Consider the following 22,087-nt stretch of genomic DNA (forward strand, 5'->3'; position numbering starts at 1 on the left):
GTATGAGGGCATATCTGGCACTGTGGGGGCATATCTGGCACTATGAGGGCATATCTGGCACTGTGGGGGCATATCTGGCAGTATGAAGGCATATCTGGCAGTGTGAGGGCATATCTGGCAGTGTGGGGGCATATCTGGCAGTGTGGGGGCATATCTGCCACTATGAGGGCATATCTGGCAGTATGAGGGCATATCTGGCACTGTGGAGGCATATCTGGCACTGTGGGGGCATATCTGACAGTGTGGGGGCATATCTGGCAGTGTGGGGGCATATCTGATACTGTGTGGGCATATCTGGTACTGTGGGGGCATATCTGGTACTGTGGGGGCATATCTGGCAGTATGAGAGCATATCTGGCACTATGAGGGCATATCTGGCACTGTGGGGGCATATCTGGCACTGTGGGGGCATATCTGGCAGTATGAGGGCTGTGTACGGCTAGAGCTGCAGTTCCCACCCTAGGCTTATACTCGAGTCAATAAGTTTTCCCAGGTTTTTGTGGTAAAATTAGGTGCCTCGGCTTATATTCGAGTATATACGGTAATCTGAGTGCCCCATTGATCTGAGTACTTTTCTCTCTTTTTCTGGCTACTGAACTATTCCTTACTCGGGAGCACTAAGACATTGGCTGATACTTTGTAATTCATGGACTTTTTGATTGTTCAGATACACTAGACCTCAAATACACAGTCCTGTGCAGCACACACACCAACCCGTGCTGTATCAAACACAAGACATGCAAACAGTGTTGCTCTATGGACAAACAGGATACAGAAAGTTTGACAAGCAAAAAAAAAAAAAAAAACTGACATTTTAGATTGCCGCTTATGAAGTTGTAAATGTAAAAAAAGTGGCAATCACTTTCATACTGACAAATCATGGGGACATATAGGAAAATAACTGCATTTATGACTAGGAATCTGTGTGATCCTGAGCACTGTAATACAAATCTGTAGCACATATTTTTTCCCATATTTTGCTGTAGTGGCAGCAACAATTACTCCAGCGAGTGCAGCCTGAGTCACTGACCAGATATATGCCGGAGTCATACAGACGAAGGGAAGACGAAGACGAAGAGTGCATAAGTGCACAGCACACAGACACACTATGAAATACAATATGGGAAACTGTGCAAGTGACTCAATCTATGAAACTATGTCTATAGATGGGATGCAGTCATGTGACCGGCGCTCGGGATCCCGGCGGTCACCATGCCGACGCCGGAATCCCAAGCGCTCAAACTTTAGAACAACTTGTAGTGGCTATGTTCCAGAACATACATTATCTGGGCAATCTACTTTCCAAACCAGTATTCCCATCACTAAGCCAGTGTCACACAGGCAATGCTCCAAACACAGCCCAGGAAATGCAGACTCATCCACCTCTGCACTCAAACATTAACACTAATGGTGTACTAAGCATAAACTGCATAACCTCACAGTGGAGAAAGCAGTATCTACTGTATTACAAAACCCATGCAAATGTGGCTAGGAAAATGTCTTGCCAAATTCTGCAGCATCTGAGACTTGCTACTCCACGGTTGCTGGGCAACACATTTATCCAAAGTACATAAGTCACCACGCATTCTAATACCACATTAAAAATTGTTTTCAAATAAGGATGGCTCTTCTGTGACTGTAAGCACACAAACATTACAGATGGGGCCAGGCTATATCTAAGCCCCATGGAGTTGGTTGCCAGGGAGGGCAGAGCTGTGGCTAAAATACACTTGTAGGGGCATAAACTAGGGTCCGGTATGAATGGTCGACAATGTTAAAGTCATCACTCATTAGGTCGATCACTATTGGTCAACACTGACATGGTCGACATGGACAAATGGTCGACACCTGAAAGGTCGACACATGGAAAGGTCGACATTCACTTTTTTTGGTGTCGTTTTCTGCATAAAGTGATGGGGAACCCCAATTAGTGCACCGCGTCCCCTTGCTCCACTACTGCTGCGCTTGGCACAGGTTACCATTCCCAATCGTAGTCCACGTGGATCGTAAAAGCATGGAAAAATTCCAAAAAAGAAAAAAAATGTGAAATACTCATATCGAGCTTTTCATGTGTCGACCATTTGTCTATGTCGACCAATAGTGGTCGACCTAATGAGTGTTGACCTTAACATTGTTGATCATCTGAACAGATACCATAAACTAGTGACCTCTTTGAAGTATGCGCCTGTGTCTTCTAAACATGTCAAGATTTTATTTAATAATATTATATATGAATCTTCTATGTAGCTCAGTGAGGTCAGTGACTTCTTATGGTAGTCAGATGATAACATCACATACATGGACAGGATTGGTGCTACCAGATCCAAAGAGGCAATCAAGATCCCTAACTCCGCAATCACAGCTGTGAGGAGCAGAGCCCACGTAGGCTCCCCATTACTTTTTCCATGTCCAAACACCTTTGTATGGGGAGACAAAAAATAGCATGTTAGGTATAGGTTAGTCATCATCTTAACAGGCTTTGTTTTTGGTGTAGTGTCACATGGACGCGTTTTACTTTACAATTAAAGCACAGCATATAAACACTCCAAATTGTGATCAGTATTTTAAATTAGTAAGATATAGATAGTGTTACACAGAGTAAGATTATGACACAGATACACATAGAATGAGACATAAGTGATGTCACATAGTGTACAACATAGAGTAAGACATAGATGATGTCACAGAGAGAGATATACTGTAGATTATGACACAGATGATGTCACAAAGTACGATAGAGTAAGACATAGATGATGTCACATAGCGTGAGACATAAATGATGTCACAGAGCGAGATATAAATGATGTCATAGAGTGAGACACAGATGTCACATAGACTAAGACACACAGATAATGTCACATAGACCAAGACAAAGATGATGTCATATAGAGTAAGACATAGATGATGTCAGATAGACACAGATGATGTCATACAGTAAAACATAATTGATGTCACATAGTGTGAGACAGATGATGTCACATAGACTAAGACCCACAGATGATGTCACATAGAGTGAGACATAGATGATGTCAGATAGACACAGATGATGTCACATAGAAAGACACAGATGTCACATAGAGAGAGACACAAATTAAGTCACATAGAGAGACACAGATTATGTCACAAAAACCCTTTAATAAGTGCAAGTGGTTTTTAAACAGCTGACAACTGAATTTTGCACAAGGACTCAGTGACAGGGCTCAACTCTAAATTAAATTAAAATTAAAATGTGTGATATACCATCACAGGCCATTTCTAGTTGAAATTTAAAAAAAAAAAAAAAAATAAGGCAACACCCCGATAGTGTCTTTTCATATATGATATAGCATTTCTCTATAAATGTATTTTCTGCATTATTTTCACTGAGTCACTACATCTGTCCTTGTCCCTTGTCATGGTCTCTCTTACAGTCTCATCTCTGTTCCCCAAAAGAAATATGATCAGCATGCTGTAAGTCAGTAGGGTGTTTCTTTCCGCTCTCACCCGCAGAAAGGGGATGATTCCATCCTTTGCAATAGCCTGCAGCAGGCGAGGGGCTCCAGTAAGGCTCTGAAGTCCAGCTCCGCAGGTGGAGAAGAAAGATCCAATCACTATGACCCAAGGTGATGGCCATGACAGTGCTCCTACCACAAGGGTACCTTTGACTGCATCTCCAAACCTGCAGAAGACATGTCCTCATTGTCATTTTATACAAACCAGCTGCTCAAGCCACTGATCCCTCCATACTTACTTGTCTCTAAGCACCACTCCATCGATACAGGCTCCAAACAGGATGACATTACTGAGATCTGAAACCCACTCAGAGTCAAAGGAAGTAACTCAACATCCTATGCAGTTAAGTATGAGGGGAGGTGGGAAACTGTGAAGTGTTGCACTTTGCAAAACATAAATGTCACATCACAAAACATAAGTGTCACATCAGAAGCAGCCGGTCCATTACTCTTCAGTTTCTCTCCCAATTCTACTCAGTCACCACTCATTCACTTGCAAAAGTAAAGTAACAGCAGGACACATGGGAGGGAATTCAATTAAGAGCGAGAAATTTAAAATACCCTGCAGGGTTTCCCTACTCAATTCTAGAAAAAAATTAGACGTGGTGATGTCTATACAAATTACTGCTTCTTTTTTCACGCACATCCAGAGCAAGTCTGATTTTTCCTAAAATTGCTAAGGACTAATTAAGCAGCTTGAAATTTCCATTTAGCTTAATTAGTAAGTTATTATCCACTTTCCGAAGTGGTGTCTTCTCCAGCGTCGGGATCCGGACTCCTGCAACAGCGGCGAGTGTAATGTATTTGTGTATGTGTGTGTGGCATGAGTTTGTGTGTGGCATGAGTTTGTCTCTGACCCATGGTGTGTGTGTGTATCCCCCCCCCTTCCCCCCGGAGGCAGACCCTCCCCAATGCAAATATGGAGGGAAACCACTGGGATCCGAGGAGACCAACAGGCCGGTGCCTTTTTTTTTCTTTTAAATATTAGCACACCGCTGGGTTTTCAGCTCTGCAAACCCCTGTGCATTCTTTTGAAACTGTAAACTGTGGGTATTGGGAGCACGTATACCCACAGTAATCCAAAATTGGGCGCAAGGTCTACATGTTATGTTGCAAGCTAAACCTCACGCCTAATTGAATTTCCCCTTTTGTGTGTTTAAAGCTTTGTTTAACATAACTCAACATGCACCTAGAAATAAACTTCTAGAATGCAGTGCAATTGGAAGGCACAAGGCGCTCCCAAGAAAACTGGAGTATTAGTCCACCCAGTTTCCGCCAGCCCAGAGTTGGTACGAAAATCAAGTCATTTTGCGGTGTAGATGAATGTTCTCTCCATTCTCTTATTTCCTTTTCAATAACCTCATCCTGCTAGATCAAATCGTATTTTTTTGCTGCTTTCAAAATTAAAGCACTGGTTTTCCTATTACACACTTTGCAAGGTATGTCCATGGAATAAAATGTCCACGAAGAAAGAGTTTATCTTAAAATTGCTGGCATTCTGCAAAATACAGCTGAAATAATAAGGCACCGAGGAGTATATAACATAATCTGCGGTTTTAGGAGACCCCTCTTAAAGAAAATCTATACAGAAAATGATCTCTAGCGCATACAAGCCTTTTCATGTAACACGGCGCAAAGGTAATTGTGTATTTTACACTTTATATGTGGTTGATCAAATTCCTTACTCACCAGTCCTATGAGCCATGTATAAATCAGGAATGTCCAAGCAATAATAAAGGAATGAAGTTATTGCTTGGACATTCCTGATTTATACATGGCTCACAAGACTGGTGAGTAAGGAATTTGATCAACCACATATAAAGTGTCAAATACTGTACACAATTAGCACTCTATCTTGCTACATTAAAAGGCTTGAATGTAAATATCTTGTCAGTGCCAGAGAACTTTGTTCTTTATAGATTCTGCAAATACAGCAAACATTGACATGTGTGTGAAGTCGTCATCCATATTCAAAAATCTATTGGAATGGATTAGAAAACTGGATAACCCTTAGTGGAGTCACCAATCAACCTAAAAGTGCAGGAGCCATTCGCAGCATGTATTAACATGCAATATCATAAGATTAGGCATCATTTGCATTCAAGCCTATGTTAATGTATGTAACAATACCACAGGTATGCTGCAGGAGAGATCACATAACCTGGGTTTGCGCCTTCACACAGCACTATGCGCTTGGTACCCACTAACCTCTATGATTGCTGTCCCCGTGTGTTCAAGACTCCAGCAGCCATAGGACGTACAGTCATAGCCTCCCAGGTTAAATTGGCATTACAATAAGTCCAATAGCAGTGGAGGTCAAAGAGTGAATATAGAGCCTAGTTCAGACCTGATCGCAGCAGCAAAATCTTTCTCTAATGGGCAAAACCACGTGCAGTGCAGGTGGGGCAGATATAATATGTGCAGAGAGAGTTAGATTTGGGTGGGTTATATTGTTTCTGTGCAGGGTAAATACTGGCTGCTTTATTTTTACACTGCAATTTAGATTTCAGTTTGAACACACCCCACCCAAATCTAACTCTCTCTGCACATTATATATCTGCCCCGCCTGCAGTGCAACATGGTTTTGCCCATTGGAGAAAAATTATGCAGCAAATATCTGCTTTACTGAGAGTAAGCAATTAGGTATTATAAATCGTGGCTACCTGATTGTTATGGACTCTTCACATATAGGGGCTGATTCTGAACCGAACACATACGTGGGCGCCTTTCCATACGGCCGTGGCAGCCTGTTTACTAGCTAATGTGAAAATCCACCTGTGTATGCCAAATTTCCATGCATGTGCATGTGGAAGTCCGCTCCTGTCCATTGTTTTTATGTCTGCAGACATCACCATTAGTATAAGAACTAGCACCCACGCCATGCTGGATGCAAAAGATCCGTCAGAAACAGCCGCCCTATTTATGTCTGCACGCATGGTCTCCACCAGTTACCGCCCAGATATGCCTATTTCACCAAACGAGTGCTCCGATGACAAATTCATCAATCTGTACACAATTGCAAACGCTGTCTGTGCACAAACACAGGGTGCCACAGTCAGTGTTTTGTTTCTACATTGCCTGCGCAGTGTGCAAATATCTGCACTAAACACTAAGCAATGACACTAAGCAATGCAATGACATATACAGGATACAGACTAAAGAAGTAGTAAGGATTGCAAGAATTGTGCCGATCGGAATGGATTTTTGAGCATCCTTGAGGTCCCCAGAACGATTGGATCCAGCCATTATTCCTGCAAAGGAGTAAAGTGCGGAGCTGAGTAAGTGGCATGCAGCTACCTTTAAGATCATGAAAATACCTGTCTCTTACATATAGCTAACATCAATGGCCTTGCTAAGTTATCAACAGATCCTCAGAAAGAATATATACATCATTTTAACTGGAGGTATATTAAATTAAAAAACAATTAGATTGACCCAATACGACAATCAATGTTGAATAGACATCTACAACGTCTGAGGCACAACTTCTGGAATAGCTTGTAGATCTTGATAATAACAGTAAAAGTTTTTTAAGACACGAGTAACCTTGGTCAGACTTTCCAACATCTGATTCTATGTATAGATACTTCCTCTCCTCATCTCTCTCTCTGCGTATAGGTATTTTATGGTTTTGTAAATATTTAATGCTTAGAGGCTTGAGCTCAGTTTATATAATTTTCATTTTACATTTTATGTTCATAGTGCAGTATTTATTACTGTTATATGGTTTGTTTGTTGCTGGAATTAAACATATTTTGAAATTGAAAACCAATAACAACAAACTCTAAAGGCTAATGCGCATATGTAGTTTTAAGTTGCATCCCATTTTTATTCCATTAAAACAAAAGAGTAGCAGTGAAGAATCAGGCAGGCTAGGAGTCATTGATTCCTATAAGAACATACACAGGATGCATATGGACCCAAAAAATAGGATGTATCCCATTTTTGGTATCCAAGTCCTTCCTGTGTTATACAAGCGCCTGCTTTCTGTCTGTCTGATAAGTGTTAACAGTAATGTTAGGATGGGTGGATCCCTGCAGTAGCGTTACAAAGAAGACGTCTGGTGTGCACAGGAAATGTTCTCCTACACTCACGAATGTACATGCAAATCTAAAGCTGTTTTTTCAGTTCATTTCAAGCTATTTATATTTTAGATTTATTTTTCATACTGTTGAGTACACACAATACCTGTAACAGATGGAAAAAAGATGCCGACAAGGAGTGTGAAAGATGTGGTAATGTCAGCCAGGACATAATCATGGGACGAGGAGCCCAATATTTCAGATGAAGGCAAAGATGCTTTTTCTATAATCTCTCCCTTCAGGAGATAATTGCTCCACAGGTTTTCTGAGAAAAAGAGGAAAGCGGAAAGAGATTACACAACATGAAAGCCCAGAGATAAGAGTAAGGGGCCCATTTATCATTAATTGTGTATTCAACGTAATCTCGGAGCGATATTAGAACCCCGGATCGCTTTCCATAGGGACATGGGGGTAAATTTACTAAGATGGGAGTTCTATTTAAGATGGGATTTTGCCCATAGCAACCAATCATATTCTACTTCTCATTTATCTAGCACCTTCTAGAAGATAATACTTGGAATCTGATTGGTTGCTATGGGCAACATCCCATCTTAAATAAAACTCCCATCTTAGTAAATTTACCCCATAGGCTCCAAAAGGGGCCCATCCCTGCTATGTACTCAGTGATCTACCGGGGGGTGCTGCGCATGCGCAATCTCGCTGACTGCACATGAAGAGCAGCCATTTCCGTGGAGGGTTCCAGGGGAACTACATATGCGGTGAGTAGCCCATAGACTGTGGGGGTCAATCTCCAGAATGCGAATATGGCAGCATCGCATCCACACAGAAACCTATGGGGGATGTTGCTGCTGGCGGGTATAAAGGAAACACAGCAGGTATCGGTGATATCTGCTGCGTTCCCTCCTACATACATTCAGGAAATACTTAATCTTTGCGGCTAACCCATTTTTGAGAAATAGCTGCAAATATTTTTGGATAAATGGGCCACTAAGGGAGAGAAAGAGAGAAAGGAAAAGTACCTGCAATGATTCCACTGCTCAAGCCTGGAATTCCATGGATTTCTGTAACGTTATTGTGGTCAAAGTATTCATCACATGACCCATTCAACAACCCGTGGGGATGACAAAACAGGTCCCACAAATCAGACACTGAAGTGGTGTTGTCCTTTTCCACAGTCTTGGCACAGGTGCTAAACTGAAGCCTAGACAGGGTTCGGTTCCCGACCAAACAAACACTAGAAAAAAATAGTTAACAGTGGTAACAACGACAGGACAGCTCAAAGCAACAATACCATAAGAGAAGGCCTACTCAGGCCTCCAAAGTACTAGAACAGTGATAGAGCAGTCTGTACAGGTGAAACTCAGAAAATTAGAATATCGTGCAAAAGTTAATTTATTTCAGTAATTCAACTTAAAAGGTGAAACTAATATATAGACTCATTACATGCAAAGTGAGATATTTCAAGCCTTTATTTGTTGTAGTTTTGATGTTTGTGGCTTACAGCTTAAGAAACCCCCAAATCCAAAAGCTCAGAAAATTAGAATATTACATAAAATCAATAAAAAAAGAATTTTAATACAGAAATGTCGGCCCTCCGAAAAGTATAATCATGCATACTGTATGTATCCAGTACTTGGGCCCCTTTTGCATGAATTACTGCCTCAATGCGGCGTGGCATGGATTCTATCAGCCTGTGGCACTGCTGAGGTGTTATGGAAGACCACGATACTTCAATAGCGGCTTTCAGCTCTTCAGCATTGTTCGATCTCATGTCTTTCATCTTTCTCTTGGCAATGCCCCATAGATTCTCTTTTTTCTTTAGCCCAGGTAAGACGCTTCTGACGTTGTTTGTTGTTCAGAAGCGGCTAACAAGAGGAATACCACATTTGAAGCCCATGTCCAGGATCCATCTGTGTGTGGTGGCTCTCGATGCACCAACTCCAGCCTCAGTCCACTCCTTGTGAAGCTCCCCCACACTTTTGAATGGCCTTTTCCTGACAAGAAAATACGAAATGGTCTGTTGCTCAGTGGTCCAAAGTCCTCTTTTCTGATGACAGCAAATTTTGCATCTCATTTGGAAACCAAGGTCCCAGAGTATGGAGGAAGAATGGAGAGGCACACAATTCATGATGCTTGAAGTCCAGTGTGAAGTTTCCACAGTCTGTGTTGATTTGAGGAGCTAAGTCATCTGCTTGTGTTGGTCCACTGTGCTTTATTAAGTCCAGAGTCAACGCAGCCGTCTACCAGGACATTTTAGTGCACTTCATGTTTCCTTCAGCAGACAAGCTTTATAGAGATGCTGACATCATTTTCCAGCAGGAATTGGCACCTGCGTACACTGACAAAAGTACCAAAACCTGGTTCAATGACCGTGGGATTACTGTGCTGGATTGGCCAGCAAGCTCGCCTGACCTGAACCCCACAGAGAATCTATGGGGCATTGCCAAGAGAAAGATGAGACTGAACAATGCAGAAGAGCTGAAGGCCGCTATTGAAGCATCTTGGTCTTCCATAACACCTCAGCAGTACCAGAGGCTGATAGAATCCATGTCATGCCGCATTGAGGCAGTAATTTATGCAAAAGGGGCCCAAACCAAGCACTGAGTACATATGCATGATTATACTTTTCAGAGGGCCGACATTTCTGTATTCAAAATCCTTTGTTTATTGATTTTATGTAACATTCTCATTTTCTGGGATTTTGGATTTGGGGTTACCGGTATCTTAAGCTACAATCATCAATATTATAACAAATAAAGGCTTGAAATATCTCACTTTGCACGTAATGAGTCTATATAATATATTAGTTTCACCTTTTAAGTTGAATTACTGAAATAAATGAACTTTTGCAAGATATTCCAATTTTCTGAGTTTCACCTGTAAGGTGGGGACCTGCAAAAGGAACTTTGGATGTAGCTTGATAAGTGGAATAATGTTTCAACAGATCTCACTGGGGAAAATAGAGTAATCCCAACAATAAAAAACATTACTTATCTGATTATTAAAAGTGATATTTAAAAAAAAAAAAAAAAAGAGTATGATTTACCTAAATTCATGGTTACTTCAAACCAGCAAGAAAATAAAGAATAAACATTAAACATAGTTGGCAAGTAAAAACTACAAACTATACCAGTAACTTTCCATTATACTACCCATACTGTAGCTGCCAATTGTACTTTGTCCTGCCATGTGATTGTATTTCCTAGGTCACCCTTGGACTGGGCAGACGGAGACATGAACATCTGAACACCAGCCAAATGACTCATTTCAGAAGCATAACACAATTGTCTAGTTATTTTGACTTTTCCTATTCACAAGCTGCATGAAATAATTGCAGTGTAGAAATAATTTCTCTTTATTCTTTACAGACTTACGGGAAATCAGGAGGAGCAAAGGCAGATTTCAGTGCTCCCGCATAGATGGCCAATAAAGACAGTATGACGCAAGCCAAGAAGAGTGAAGCCAGCTTGTTCACATAGCGTACACCCACAAAGACGATGACAGACATGAGAAGGAGAAATCCGGTGCCATAAACCCGCATGTTATTCAGCATCGCTGCCGAGTTCTCCGCCACTCCCTCATCTCTGAAAATGACAGCCTGTGGAACAATGTACACCTGCACAGAAACATCATTATCAGAAGCTGGCATATACAGCAAAATGCAGCTATAACTCCAAGCTAACTTCTACAATTATATACAAATACATTCCAAGTCAGCTCCAAACAGGGGATTAAGCTGGGTACACACTATACGATGTGTACCCAGCCCGACATAGTCAGTGACGGGAGCCGGCAGGGGAGCCAGCATCTGCAAGTGCATACCTTGCATGTAGGGCTGATGGAGAATGAACCCAGCTTTAGTTTGATGCATTATGCCGATTGGGCTCTCTAGGTTTATTAATTTATTTATTTATTATTTAAGTAGGTTTTCTACTTGCTGCAATACAAATTCCTTTGTACCATATGTGGGTGTGATACGCATTACCGGTGTTCGGGATGTCAGCGGTCAGAATACCGACCGTGGCATCACCGATGGAGAGAATCCCAACAGAGGGCCTAATCCTCCCCTCCCTGCAGACTAACCTTACCCCCCCCCCCGCCCATGGGCTAACACTATCTGTGGCTGTGGTCCGCAAACAATCAGGATGCAAGGTATCAGGATTCTGAAGTCAGCATTTCGTCTGCTGTTGGAGTTCCAGTGCTGCAATTCTGGCCGTGCGTCGGGATTCCGGCGCCAGGATTCCAACTGCCGGCATCCCGACTGCATCCCCCATGTGCTATGTCTTTAAAGTACCTTAATTCCCTTGGGAGAAAGAGCGCTATATAAATAAAATGATTCTTTTTTATAGCTAGCCATCACTACCGTGGCTGCAGCAAAGGCTGGTCTAATCTAAGCATTGCTACCATAGTTGAAAACAAGCAATTTTCATAAACCTTCCATCCAAGTGCTTACAGCTTGTCCCTTTTTTAAAAACAGACTTGAGAAGTTGCCTCTTGACTTCAGAGTGCTGAATGTTAGGTACCAGAAGTACGACCTTAATTAGGCTGTCAGCTGACAGCATAAAAACCAAATGAAATCAGCAGATTACAATTTTCTTTGACCTGTTGATTTTTTTTAAATTTCCTCTGTGGAAAAGTCAAGTGCTCATCTAAACGATTATAAAAGAGTTTAGGTTTAGGCACCCCGCGGAGAGTTAGGGTTAGTCTGGAGGGAAGGGAGGGTTAGGCTGTTTCCCTAACAGTTTCATGCAACAGAGAACTGATGGGCTTCTGAGTACTAAAATCTAGACTAGATTCTGAATATCTCTGATCTTTTCTTTTGTCAGAAAAACTCTGACCAATTCTGATTGAATTTTAGACCCAAAAATTAAATTTGCCAGCTGTGAATTAACCTAGGAGGTTTTCCAATTTGATGACCCAACCATGGCACTGCAACACTTCCAATGCCCGTAGAACATCTGTCTTAAGTGCCTCTGCATTGAACAGTATATCGTCTAAGTAAAGGATAATTTTTATTCCCTTCTTCATTAGAATACTTGACATAACTGCCATGACTTTTGTAAATACACAAGAAGCTTTTGCCAGCCCAAAAGAAGGAGCCCTGAACTGGAAATGCTTGGATTGCAATTCTTAGCAGACTCTGATGGTCCTTCTAAATGGGTATATGAAGATAGACATCCTTGATGGACCTTTGAAGTTTGCTTCCCTTGTTCCATTCTAACGGACCTAGGTTTACCTCTACAGCCAAAACCTCTGGAAGAGGAAAACGGACCCCTGCCACGAAAGGACTGTGTTGGTTGCTGTTTAAAGGATGAGTGAAAAGGTCTGTTTTTGGTTTTGAAATATTTTTTCAATGTGGCTTTCCTGTGGCTTCAGAAATCCTTTTATCTAATTCAGTACCAAATAAAAATTCACCACCAATCAATTGCCAAATTCTCCAAAAGTTTATTTAATTCTCTATCTGCCTCCCATGATTTCAATCACATTACTCATCTAGCAACCTCGGTTAAACCTGACATTTTAGACTGCATCAAAGAAGTGTCTACGGCAGCATCACCTAAGTGTTCTGCTCCTACTCTGCGTCTGCGACAATTAACAACTGAGACTTAGATGAATCTGTCTGGATTCCTTCGACCAACAGCTCCACTTCTCCATAGCTTTTGCTATCCAAGCTAAACCATAATAGGTCTAAGTGTAGCCACATAAATGGAATACACCATCCAAAACAGAGATGGCCGCAGCTTTAGACAATCTTGCTATAATAACATCTACCCTTGGTGACTGGTCTTTATGCAGAGTATCGATTCAGGGATAGAATACATTGATGGAAACCTGCGTGGCACCTGGATTTTTTTCTCAGGATTTCCCACGGTTCTGCGATTAATTCACACAATTGCACCGACGTAGGGAAAAAACGAGATTTATGGTAAAAACTTACCGTTGTTAAATCTCTTTCTGCGAGGTACACTGGGTTCCACAGGGAATAACATCGGGGTGTAGAGTAGGATCTTGATCCGAGGCACCAACAGGCTAAAAGCTTTGACTGTTCCCAGAATGCATGGCGCCGCCTCCTCTATAACCCCGCCTCCATGCACAGGAGCTCAGTTTTTGTTAACCAGTCCAATGCAGTAGCAGGTAAAAGAGACGACAACCGTTAGTAGCCACATACACCACATTCTCACGACAGGAGAAGGTGTCAGCGGCTAATGCCATACCAACCCAAAGAAGCTAAGTGCGTCAGGGTGGGCGCCCTGTGGAACCCAGTGTACCTCGCAGAAAGAGATTTAACAACGGTAAGTTCTTACCATAAATCTCATTTTCTGCTGCGGGGTACACTGGGTTCCACAGGGAATAACATCGGGGATGTCCTAAAGCAGTTCCTCATGGGAGGGGACGCACTGTAGCAGGCACAAGAACCCGGCGTCCAAAGGAAGCATCCTGGCAGGCAGATGTATCAAAGGCATAACATTTTATGAACGTGTTCACTAAGGACCACGTAGCCGCCTTGCACAATTGTTCAAGGGTCGCACCACGGCGGGCCGCCCAAGAAGGTCCAACAGACCGAGTAGAATGGGCCTTAATAGTAGCAGGAACTGGACGACCAGTCTGTACATAAGCAAGTGCAATCACCATTCTAATCCATCTGGCCAGGGTCTGCTTGTGAACAGACCAGCCATGTTTGTGCAAACCAAACAGTACAAAGATAGAATCGGACTTCCGAATGGAGGCAGTTCTCTTCACATAGATACGGAGAGCCCGTACCACATCCAAAGATCTCTCCTTGGAAGATAATTCAGGAGAGGCAAAAGCCGGAACCACGATTTCCCGATTAAGGTGGAAAGAAGACACCACCTTAGGTAGATACCCGGGACGTGTTCGAAGAACCGCCCAGTCACGAAGAAAAATCAGATAGGGAGACTTACAGGACAAGGCACCCAAATCCGACACCCATCTAGCAGAGGCAATAGCCAGCAGAAACAATGCCTTCAGGGAAAGCCACTTAAGGTCTGCAGAGTCAAGAGGCTCAAACGGAGACTCTTGTAATGCCCCTAGAACAACCGACAAGTCCCAAGGAGCCACAGGCGGGACATAGGGAGGTTGAATCCGTAAAACACCCTGAGTGAATGTATGAACATCAGGCAGAGTCGCAATTTTTCTCTGAAACCAAACCGACAAGGCAGAAATATGAACCTTGATGGAGGCCAGACGAAGGCCCAAGTCAAGGCCCTGTTGTAGAAAGGCCAAAAATTAGGTTGTACTAAAACTTATAAGCGTCATGATTGTTAGATGCGCACCAAGCAAAGTAAGAATTCCAGACCCTATGATAAATCCGAGCAGAAGCCGGTTTTCGGGCTCTCAACATGGTTTGAATGACTGCCTCAAAAAAACCTTTGGCGGAAGCTTCAAGAACCACGCCATCAAAGCCAGCCGGGCCAAATCCTGATATATAAAGGGGCCCTGAACGAGGAGATCTGGGCGCTGCGGAAGTAGAAGGGGACGCTCTATCGAGAGACCCTGAAGGTCTGAGAACCAATGCAGTCAGGGCCATGCGGGAGCGATCAGAAGCAGGAGTCCTCCTTCTTGCTTGAACTTCCTTATCACTCTGGGCAGGAGTGACACCGGAGGGAACACATATGGCAGCTGAAAGCTCCATGGAATTGCCAGCGCGTCCACAAACGCTGCTTGAGGATCCCTTGTCCTTGCTCTGAAGACCGTAACCTTGTGATTGTGTCGAGATGCCATCAAGTCCACATCTGGGAGGCCCCACTTGTCCACTATGAGTTGAAATTCTTCTGGATGGAGGCTCCACTCTCCGGCGTGTACGTCCTGACGACTGAGGAAGTCCGCTTCCCAGTATAGGACCCCCGGAATGAACACCGCCAATATGGCTGGCAGATGACATTCTGCCCACTGAAGAATCCTTGATACTTCCCTCATTGCCATGCGACTTCGAGTGCCGCCTTGATGATTTATTAACGCCACCGTGGTGGCGTTGTCCGACTGTACTTGAAAAGGTCTGTTCTGGATTAACTGCTGGGCCAGGTTCAGTGCATTGAACACTGCTCGCAGTTCCAAAATGTTTGTCGGGAGGAGAGACTCCTCCTTGGTCCACCGACCCTGAAGGGAGTGTTGCTCCAACCTCTCAGACTGGCATCCGTCGTCAGAAGGACCCAGTTGGAGACCCAGAAGGGACGGCCCCTGCTCAATCGTTGGTCCTGCAGCCACCAGCTCAGTGAGAGACGGACCTCCGGAGACAAGGAGATCATGTGAGACCTGATCCGGTGAGGCAGGCCGTCCCACTTGGCAAGAATCAGTTTCTGCAGAGGGCGGGAATGGAATTGAGCATACTCCACCATGTTGAAAGCCAACACCATGAGACCTAGCACTTGCATTGCCGAATGTATCGACACTTTCGGACGAGATAGTAAGCATCAAATCCTGTCCTGAAGTTTCAGGACCTTCTCCTGAGACAAGAACAAACGCTGGTTGTGAGTGTCCAACAACGCCCCCAGGTGCACCATGCTCTGAGCAGGGACCAGGGAAGATCTCTTCCGGTTGATGAGCCACCCGTGGGCTTGCAGAAATGGGAGTGTCAGATCCAGATGGCGTAGGAGAATTTCTGGGGAATTCACCAGGATCAACAAGTCGTCCAGATACGGAAGGATCCTGACCCCTTGACGGCGGAGTACAGCATCATTACCGCCATGACCTTCGTGAAGACCCGCGGGGCCATGGTCAAACCAAAAGGTAAAGCCCAAAATTGGTAATGGAGGTTGCCAACAGCAAACCTCAGGTACTGCTGATGCGACATTGCAATAGGAATATGCAGGTAAGCATCCTGTATGTCCAGGGAGACCATATAATCCCCGGGTTCCAAGGCCAGAACAATAGAGCGAAGAGTTTCCATACGAAACTTGGAGACTCTCACATATTTGTTCAAGGACTTGAGGTTGAGAATGGGCCGAGAGGACCCATTCGGTTTCGGGACTAGGAATAGCAGTGAATAGTACACCTTGCCTCTCTGAGCCAGAGGCACCTGTGCTACCACTCCTGTGTCCAGGAGGGACTGTACCACCGAATGAAGAGTTTTTGCCTTCACCTGATCCGAAGGGACGTCTATCGGGCAAAATCGATGAGGGGGACGATTCTTGAAGGATACGGCGTAACCTTAAGTGACGACTTCCCTTACCCAGGCATCGGAAGTGGTCTTCAACCATTTCAGGGTAAACCCTAGAAGTCGGCCCCCCACCCTGAGATCCCCCAGGGGGAGGCCCGCCCAGTCATGCAGCAGGCTTGTCAGTTTTGGAAGCAGGCTGACGGGCAGCCCAGGCTCGTTTAGGCTTGGGCTTAGTGGTTTTGGAAGTGCGAGCCTGTTTCAGGTACGCCTGACCTTTTGCTTTACCTGAAGGACGAAAGGAGTGAAAGGAAGTATTCTTAGCCTTCGGCGCCGAAGGAGCAGTACTAGGTAGACACGCTGTTTTAGCAGAAGCTAAGTCAGCCACTATCTTGTTGAGGTCCTCTCCAAAAAGAATGTCTCCCTTAAAAGGGAGCACCTCTAGGGTTTTCTTAGAGTCCAGATCCACAGACCAGGACCGTAACCAGAGAATCCGGTGAGCCAAAATGGACGTAGTAGAAGCCTTGGCTACCAGAATACCGGCATCAGAGGCCGCCTCCTTAATGTAATGAGATGCTGTGACAATGGGGGTAATTCTGAGTTGATCGCAGCAGGAACTTTGTTAGTAGTTGGGCAAAACCATGTGCACTGCAGGGGAGGCAGATATAACATGTGCAGAGAAAGTTAGATTTGGGTGTGATGAGTTCAAGCTGCATTCTAAATTGCAGCTTAAAAATAAAGCAGCCAGTATTTACCCTGCACAGAAACAAAATAACCCACCCAAATCTAACTCTCTCTGCAAATGTTATATCTGCACCCCCTGCAGTGCACGTGGTTTTGCCCAACTGCTAAAAAATTTCCTGCTGCGATCAACTTGGAATTACCCCCAATATACGAGAGACATTGTCTAGCATTAACAGAAAAGTTGGACGGCAGTACTGCTTCCACCTCCTGAGCCCATGCTTCAATAGCCTTTGCAGCCCATGTCGCTCCAATAGTGGGCCGATGCACAGCACCTGCTAGGGTCTAAATCGCTTTTAAACAACCCTCCACATGCTTGTCCGTCGTTTTTTTCAGAGAAGTGACGGTAGTTACCGGCAGAGCTGAGGATACCACCAGCCACGCCACTTGCGAATCCACTGGCAGGGGTGTTTCACAATTTTTACTTAGCTCCGCAGCAAGGGGATAGCGAGCTAGCATCTTCTTTTGAGGTGTGAATTTCTTTCCTGGATTTTCCCAGGGTTCCTGACGTATATCAACTAGATGGTCAGAGTGAGGTAAAACTTGTTTAACGACTTTCTGACGTTTAAATCTATCCAGTTTCTTTGGTTGCAGCGTCAGGCTCTGGGTCATCAGTAATTTGAAGAATTAGCCTGATAGCCTCCAATAAGTCAGGAACATCCACCCGTGAGACCGATTCCACATCAGAAGTATGTGGATCAGTGTCTGCGGGGTCAGTATATAAGCCATCCTCATCAGGCGAGGTGTCTGGGATGTGGGTGGATTGTGAGGAAGTAATGGCCCGCTTAGAGGACCTGGTCTTAGGCGGGCGATGGTTAGATTTCTGTTTAGTCAGTGATTGGTTCAATTGCTGTAACTGAGTGGACAGGTGATCTGCCCATGGCGGATTAACCGCAGGGACCATAAGCGGTTGTACCGGCACATGAGGTCCCATAGGGGGCGTAAGTTTAGTTACCAGCGTACTTAATAACGTGGAGAAAATAGCCCAAGGTGGGTCATTTTGAACCCCCGTTGCCACGATCCCACTGGGGGGGCAAGGAACCCCCAGAACCTGAACCCTCTGCTGCTATGTTTTCCTCTAACGTGTCCGCAGCGTCACCACCACGCAATGTGGGATCAGCCCCAGCTCTGTCGCCTCTTGTAGCTGACATATCTGAAAGCTCAAATCACGGGCAACTCAGTACAATATCAGAAGTCTTAATACCTTAACAAGAACCCCCTGTGCAGTGCATCAGCACAAACAGAGAATTTAAGAGGTATATGGTGACTAAAAATCACAGAGAAAAATACACAATAAGCATATCCTGTGAAACACCTATATTAAATAATAACCCTGGCGCACTTAGCCCCCTCAGGTTACAGAATATAGGGATAGCAATCTGAGTGAGATACACAAAATGGAAGTCACGCAGCAGCTATATGCACACACATATAGTCACATTGTACAATGCAGAAATTATGACATGCAATAAAACTGCACTGGACTAGCAATACAAAGCAATACTAAGTATAGCTATACAATCAATAGATATATCAATGCACAGTAAAGACTGGATGTTTATCACAGGGTACTTGTACTATATAGTCCTGGCTAAATGCACTGTTTCTTAAGTATTCTACATGTCTGCTGACAGTGTTAAGTGTCCTGTAAAATGCACAGCGCTGACATGCAGGCGGCTTTACAGAGGAGAATTTGCCCAAACAGTCCCAGGATCAGCTCAGCTTGCTAGAAATGGCGCCCAAACGCTGACAGGGAGTGAGGGAGAGAGAGAGATGCAGCTCCAGGGCGGGAACATTTACTCTAAATGGCGCCCTGGGGCTGGGGGAGGGACTACAGGTCAAAGCCTTATCCCCTTGCTGGACTTCACCACCGGGTACTGCGGGCCATGTAGCAAACGGTTTTTAGTGAAACCGACCTGTGCCCTTGCCCTGGTGGTCTAGTGGGGTCCCTGTACTGCCACAGTGTACATGCCAGCGTGCGTGGCCCGTCTCCCACCAGCCGTGCCGGAACGCGATTTCCAACGGGTCCCGCCTGGGGGACCCTCTTACCTCCTCCCTGAGTGTGGCCACGCGATCCTGGAGAGCTGCGGCGGGGTGTGTGACTGACTGGAGCAAACCGAAGCCTCCACTGTAAGTACCCGGCAACCAGGGCGTGGGAGTATACAGCGCCGCTGGGGGAGGTGATGGAGCTGCAGCAGATGTCTGACTGACATCTAACACACACAGTGTCTCTGCTGCAGCCCTTGAAGTCTTCAAGTTTCACCTGTTGTATACCTGCACTGCATGGCACCAACTACAAAACTGAGCTCCTGTGCACAGAGGCGGGGTTATAGAGGAGGCGGCACTATGCATTCTGGGAACAGTCAAAGCTTTTAGCCTGTTGGTGCCTCGGATCAAGATCCTACTCTACACCGCGATGTTATTCCCTGTGGAACCCAGTGTACCCCGCAGCAGAAACACAGATTTTTGCTTTAAACTTCTTGGTTTTGAATAAATCAGTAGAAACATTTTCTTGATTGACATTATCACTTAAGTCAAGAACCTGATAACCCTCTTTAACTAAACCATCTACACCTTGTACACCAACATTATCTTCAATTAATGAGACTGATTCATCTAAATCAGAATCATCCAATTGAACTTATTCTTCAGAGGCAACCTCAGATTCAGAAAAACCTGTCAATCTATCAACACCTTGTCTCTTGGGAGACTTAGGGGGACATGTACTAAGCAGTGATAAAAGTGGAGAAGTGAGCCAGTGGAGAAGTTGCCCATGGCAACCAATCAGCTGCTCTGTACGTTTATAGTATGCAAATTCTAAATGTTACGTCAATGCTGATTGGTTGCCATGGGCAACTTCTCCACTGGCTCACTTCTCCACGTTTACGACTGCTTAGTACATGTCCCCCTTAGGCCATGCAGTGGGCAATATTTTTTCTAGAGAAAAAGAAGTTCTTTCTAAGCCAAGGCTGTCCTTTCCATAGACATATAGGGGCAGATGTATTAACCTGGAGAAGGCATAAGGAAGTGATAAACCAGTGATATGTGCAAGGTGATAAAGGCACAAGCCAATCAGATCCTAACTGTTAATTTACATCTTGGAGCTGATTGGCTGGTGCCTTTATCACCTTGCACATATCACTGGTTTATCACTTCCTTATGCCTTCTCCAGGTTAATACATCTGCCCCATTGGGAGATATTCAATTGTTTGAAATGTCAGTTGGGTGTCTGTTTTTTTCCTATCTAGCAGATAGGAAAAAACAGACACCCAACCGACTTTTCAAACAATTGAATTCCCGCCATAGTGTTCCCAGTAGAACGGTGGCAAGGCAGGGCGATGATGTGCGGTGATGGCTTCTCTGAAAGGGGGGTGTGGTCGGCTGGGGAGGGGGATGTAGCCCCATTGGCGTCACTCTTGGGGGGCGTGCCCAGTTCTTACGGAGGTGCTGGCCTTCCCCCAAGCTCGCCCCTCAATGTGAATAGATACCTCTATTCACATGCGGCGACTGTGAACAGCAACTTTTCCCACATGCGGGAGACTGCGGGCAGTGGGTGCGGAATGCCCTGGGCTGGCTGGTTTAGTAGGGCCTTGCGATTAGGGCAAGGTGCATTTTGCCACTTTAATCTCGGGCAGGGTGTGGCACCCTGCTAAAAATTTAGCGTGAGCACTAATCTAGTCCAAGATGGAACCTCCCTGGGTGCCATGGCCCAGACCCTTCTGGAGAATAATTGTCTAATAGTATAGTATCCTGTTCTATCTTGGATAGACCCTGCTGTGAACCAGATTTATTCTGAGTAGACACAAACTTAGACTATTCATCCCTCATAACAGAGGCTGAATTGAAGTGAAGTACAACGACAAACTACCAAAGGGAAATTCATTCCTTATCCCCACATCTCACCGTTTACCTCTCCATATGCATCACCATGTCGAAGTCGAAAAATATTGCAGTACACATATCACGTACAAACTACACACAGATAGCCTCCGTGCGCGTACTTGTTCTGCCGTGCGTGCACATATTCGCAATTTGCGTATGGTCGCTCCCGCGTTCCTGCGTATTAGCGCGTGGTATGAGTAATTACGGTAGTGTTTGTGATCGCATGGAAAAGCCATAAAAACACATTATATATTTAATCCAAATAGTGCACAATGTACACATAGTCTCCCTGCACCACACCAGCGATTTATACATGTTTAAATGGTACAGCAACAAAGGGATTCACCTTTACAGGATAGGAGGGGACAGAAATAGGTTATAAGGTGGTGTTTGGTAACCAGCTGTAGGGTATTTTTAGAGCAATATTCCGGTGTTGGTTTGCAGAAGATCGCACGCTCCTGCAAAGAGTTATGTGCAGGAGCAAGATATTAATATTTACTGTATTCACTGTACACTTGATATGCGGCGGGAACCCAGAGGAGAACATCTGCAACTGCACCTGGAACAGACATCGCCCACCTATTCAAACTGACCTATGACCTCTCCTGTACTGTAAATGACCATCCTTGTGTCCAATGGACAAAGAGATTACAGTTTCCATTGTGTTAGGTTTTGGACAAATGTCTAAATAGCCTGCTGCAGGCCAGGTCACACACAGACTCTGAAGGTCATCTACCTTGATGACTGAGGACCGGACCGGGAAGCGCAGGCGAAACCAAACGTATGTACCATTGACTGTAGCCATTTTCTATTGT

At 44.5% G+C, this 22,087-nt stretch overlaps 1 protein-coding gene across 3 annotated transcripts in view; it reads right to left on the reverse strand.

The window, feature by feature from the left end:
- The window catches only part of SLC12A6 (solute carrier family 12 member 6), a 103,381-nt gene that overhangs the window by 39,741 nt on the left and 41,553 nt on the right, over positions 1–22,087 (reverse strand). For all 3 annotated transcript variants that reach the window (XM_063913469.1, XM_063913468.1, XM_063913470.1), the window contains 7 exons: positions 10,909–11,150; positions 8,554–8,768; positions 7,680–7,838; positions 6,644–6,742; positions 3,731–3,788; positions 3,484–3,658; positions 2,299–2,417 (listed from right to left, as the gene is read on the reverse strand). In XM_063913469.1, the coding sequence (XP_063769539.1) occupies positions 2,299–2,417; positions 3,484–3,658; positions 3,731–3,788; positions 6,644–6,742; positions 7,680–7,838; positions 8,554–8,768; positions 10,909–11,150 (1,067 nt within the window). The remainder of the gene's footprint in view (positions 1–2,298; positions 2,418–3,483; positions 3,659–3,730; positions 3,789–6,643; positions 6,743–7,679; positions 7,839–8,553; positions 8,769–10,908; positions 11,151–22,087) is intronic.

This window comes from Pseudophryne corroboree, chromosome 1, assembly GCF_028390025.1.
Source record: "Pseudophryne corroboree isolate aPseCor3 chromosome 1, aPseCor3.hap2, whole genome shotgun sequence".
NCBI lineage: Eukaryota > Metazoa > Chordata > Amphibia > Anura > Myobatrachidae > Pseudophryne > Pseudophryne corroboree.